Below are 3178 nucleotides of genomic sequence, written 5' to 3' on the forward strand. Positions count from 1 at the left end.
TGTGCATCATTGATTTATAGCATCCACAATGAGAAACTTCTAAATTGTTATTCGTATGTGACTAAGTCTGACTATGCAATACAATTTTATCTTCTAAACTTATCCTATATACCTCCACCCTCCAAAATAGGAACTTTGGGAAACCTCCTATGCTCTCTGCAAGGTGTAGATAACCTGCCTGTGTGATTCAGACTACGGAGAACCAAATACCAAAGAATTTGCTTGGAACTTCAAGATCAGTCACCTTGCCTCCCTTCCAGTGCAGAACAGGACTCCAGTAAGACCAAGTTACTTTTAATCAAGCTTGGAGAACTCAGAGGAATGGCAATCTCTCTTAAATCCCCTCTGCGCCCCTGAAAAAGTACAGAAAAGCAGCTACAACAACTTGCCAAGAGTTAAATAAAAGCTCATTTTATCCTTGATGAAAATATTTCTAATTCCCGAAGAACAACAAAAAAGTGATTAGATGGAGTTATTTATTAAGCACTATGTATTGAATGCCTCTTTTGTAATACATGGTTCCAATTATTTTCTCTATAACCATGAAAGGCAAGAATTTCTTTTCTCATCACACAAATGAGAAAGTGAGACTTAGAGAATTTATGATCTTACCACAAGAACATGCCAGAATCAGGATTAAAGCTTATATCAATCTAAATTCAAAATTCATTTTATTCCTACAGTACTCAATTTTACATGTGTTTGCAAGGATAAAGTTTAAGATTATATTTGTATAAATGTATGCAGATGGTGATTGCACCCATGAGATTAAAAGACTCTTTCTCCTTGGAAGGAAACTTATGACCAAACTAGATAGCATATTAAAAAGCAGAGATATTACTTTGCCAACAAAAGTATGTCTAGTCAAGGCTATGGTTTTTCCAGTGGTCATGCATGGATGTGAGAGTTGGACTGTGAAGGAAGCTGAGTGCCAAAGAATTTATACTTTTGAACTGTGGTGTTGGAGAAGACTCTTGAGAGTCCCTTGGACTGCAAGGAGATCAAACCAGTTCATCCTAAAGGAGATCAGTCCTGGGTGTTCATTGGAAGGACTGATGTTGAAGCTGAAATTCCAATACTTTGGCCACCTCATGCGAAGAGTTGACTCACTGGAAAAGACACTGATGTTGGGAGGGATTGGGGGCAGGAGGAGAAGGGGATGACAGAGGATAAGATGTTTGGATGGCATCACCGACTCGATGGACTTGAGTTTGAGTAAACTCTGGGAGTTGGTGATAGACAGGAAGGCCTGGCGTGCTGTGATTCATGAGGTCACAAAGAGTTGGACACGACTGAGCAACTGAACTGAACTAATTCATAGTCCTGAGAATTGAGGATCCAGGAATTAGAAAGATAATAGTAATTATTTAGTAATAAATGTACCTTCTAAGCAGTAAAAATCATTGTGTTAGGCACTGAACAAAGAATCAGGGGGATAAATGGAGGAAGAAAAGATGTGTGCATTTCATAAGGTTTGAGTTGGGGAGATGGGACAGTATAACTATAGAAGCAGAGAACATCAGGGACAACACAACACTTTTCTCCAGAAATCAGGAGATTTCACTGGGTTTCCTGAAACCTTTATACATCTGTATAAAAGAAATGTCAAGAAAATTTTCCTATGATGTTAAAAATTTGGGGAAAACTCAAAGTTGGATACAAGCTTTGAATAATTTTAGATGCTTTTTTATGTCTTACAAAAACCAGGAACGAGAATAATGAGTAAACTCAAAACCTGAGAATACATGTTCTATGATCATCAGTTTCTTGGGATTCTTCTATTTTTCAGGGATTTTTCTTGGCACTGTCTTCTCTCTCAGATTGTCTCCTGATGATGTGTCTTCCATGGAGTGTGTCAATGAGACCTTGGTAACAGAGTTTGTCTTCCTCGGCTTCTCCTCTCTGGCTGGGCTACAGCAGCTGCTCTTTGCTGTCTTCCTGCTGGTCTACCTGTTCACCCTGGGCACCAATGCCATCATCATCTCCACCATTGTGCTGGACAGAGCCCTCCACACCCCCATGTACTTCTTCCTAGCTATACTCTCCTGTTTTGAGACTTGTTACACCTTCGTCATTGTACCCAAGATGCTGGTGGACCTGCTGGCCCAGAAGAAGGCCATCTCCTTCCTGGGCTGTGCCATCCAGATGTTTTCCTTCCTCTTTCTAGGTTGCTCTCACTCCTTCCTGCTGGCAGCCATGGGTTATGATCGCTACGTGGCCATCTGTGACCCTCTGCGCTACACAGTGCTCATGGGGCATGGGGTGTGTGTGGGACTTGTGGCTGCTGCCTGTGCCTGTGGCTTCACTGTTGCACAGATCATCACATCCTTGGTATTTCACCTGCCCTTTCACTCCTCCAACCAACTACACCACTTCTTCTGTGACATCTCTCCTGTTCTGAAGGTAGCATCTTACCATACCCACTTTAGTCAGATTGTCATTATCATGCTCTGTGCATTGGTCCTGGTTATCCCCTTGTTGTTGATTTTGGTATCTTATATTCGCATCATCTCTGCCATACTCCAATTTCCTTCCACATTAGGCAGGTACAAAGCTTTTTCCACCTGTGCTTCTCACCTCATTATTGTCATTGTCCACTATGGCTGTGCCTCCTTTATCTACTTAAGGCTTAAATCCTACTATTCCTCAAGCCAGGATGTTCTCATATCAGTATCCTATACAATCCTAACTCCATTGTTCAATCCTATGATTTACAGTTTGAGAAATAAAGAGTTCAAATCAGCTCTTCAAAGAGTTGTGGGAAGAACAATTTGTTTATCATGACTTTAATCTAGATTCTGCATTTTTAAGTATGTGGGGAAAAATTTCCTGAGTAAAACTGATCAAGCAATGAGCAGTGTTCAAGAACAGAGATATTTCTCAGCTATTTCCAAATATAAAAATTAAAAAAAAAATAGTATCTTGTCATGGTCACATAAATTATTGCCTATTGAAGTTCTTTTGATTGACAGAAAAATACTGGATGGCTATTGTAGGAAAATATATATAAATTCAGAATTCCATACTCTTGCAAACACTATTACCCAATTTCAGCCAGATTGTAAGTGCACAAAATACTGTACAATATTAGCTCTCTGGTTTAGCAAACCAGAAAGATCCTTCTCTTTATTGCTCCCTTTTCTGGATGTTAATATAGTCAGATCACAATTTTTATTAC

General features: G+C 39.7%; 1 protein-coding gene across 1 annotated transcript; it reads left to right on the forward strand.

Moving 5' to 3' along the window:
* The first annotated feature begins 1845 nt into the window (after window positions 1-1845).
* On the forward strand, window positions 1846-2784 carry LOC136174100 (olfactory receptor 10K2). Its single transcript, XM_065943975.1, has one exon. The coding sequence runs from the start codon at window positions 1846-1848 to the stop codon at window positions 2782-2784; it is 939 nt and encodes a 312-aa protein (XP_065800047.1).
* The last annotated feature ends 394 nt before the right edge of the window (window positions 2785-3178 follow it).

The sequence above is a fragment of the Muntiacus reevesi genome, chromosome 1 (assembly GCF_963930625.1).
Source record: "Muntiacus reevesi chromosome 1, mMunRee1.1, whole genome shotgun sequence".
NCBI lineage: Eukaryota > Metazoa > Chordata > Mammalia > Artiodactyla > Cervidae > Muntiacus > Muntiacus reevesi.

Coding starts and splice junctions, on each gene's coding strand:
- LOC136174100 (XM_065943975.1), top strand. CDS start 1,846: ATGGAGTGTGTCAATGAGACCTTGGTAACAGAGTTTGTCTTCCTCGGC.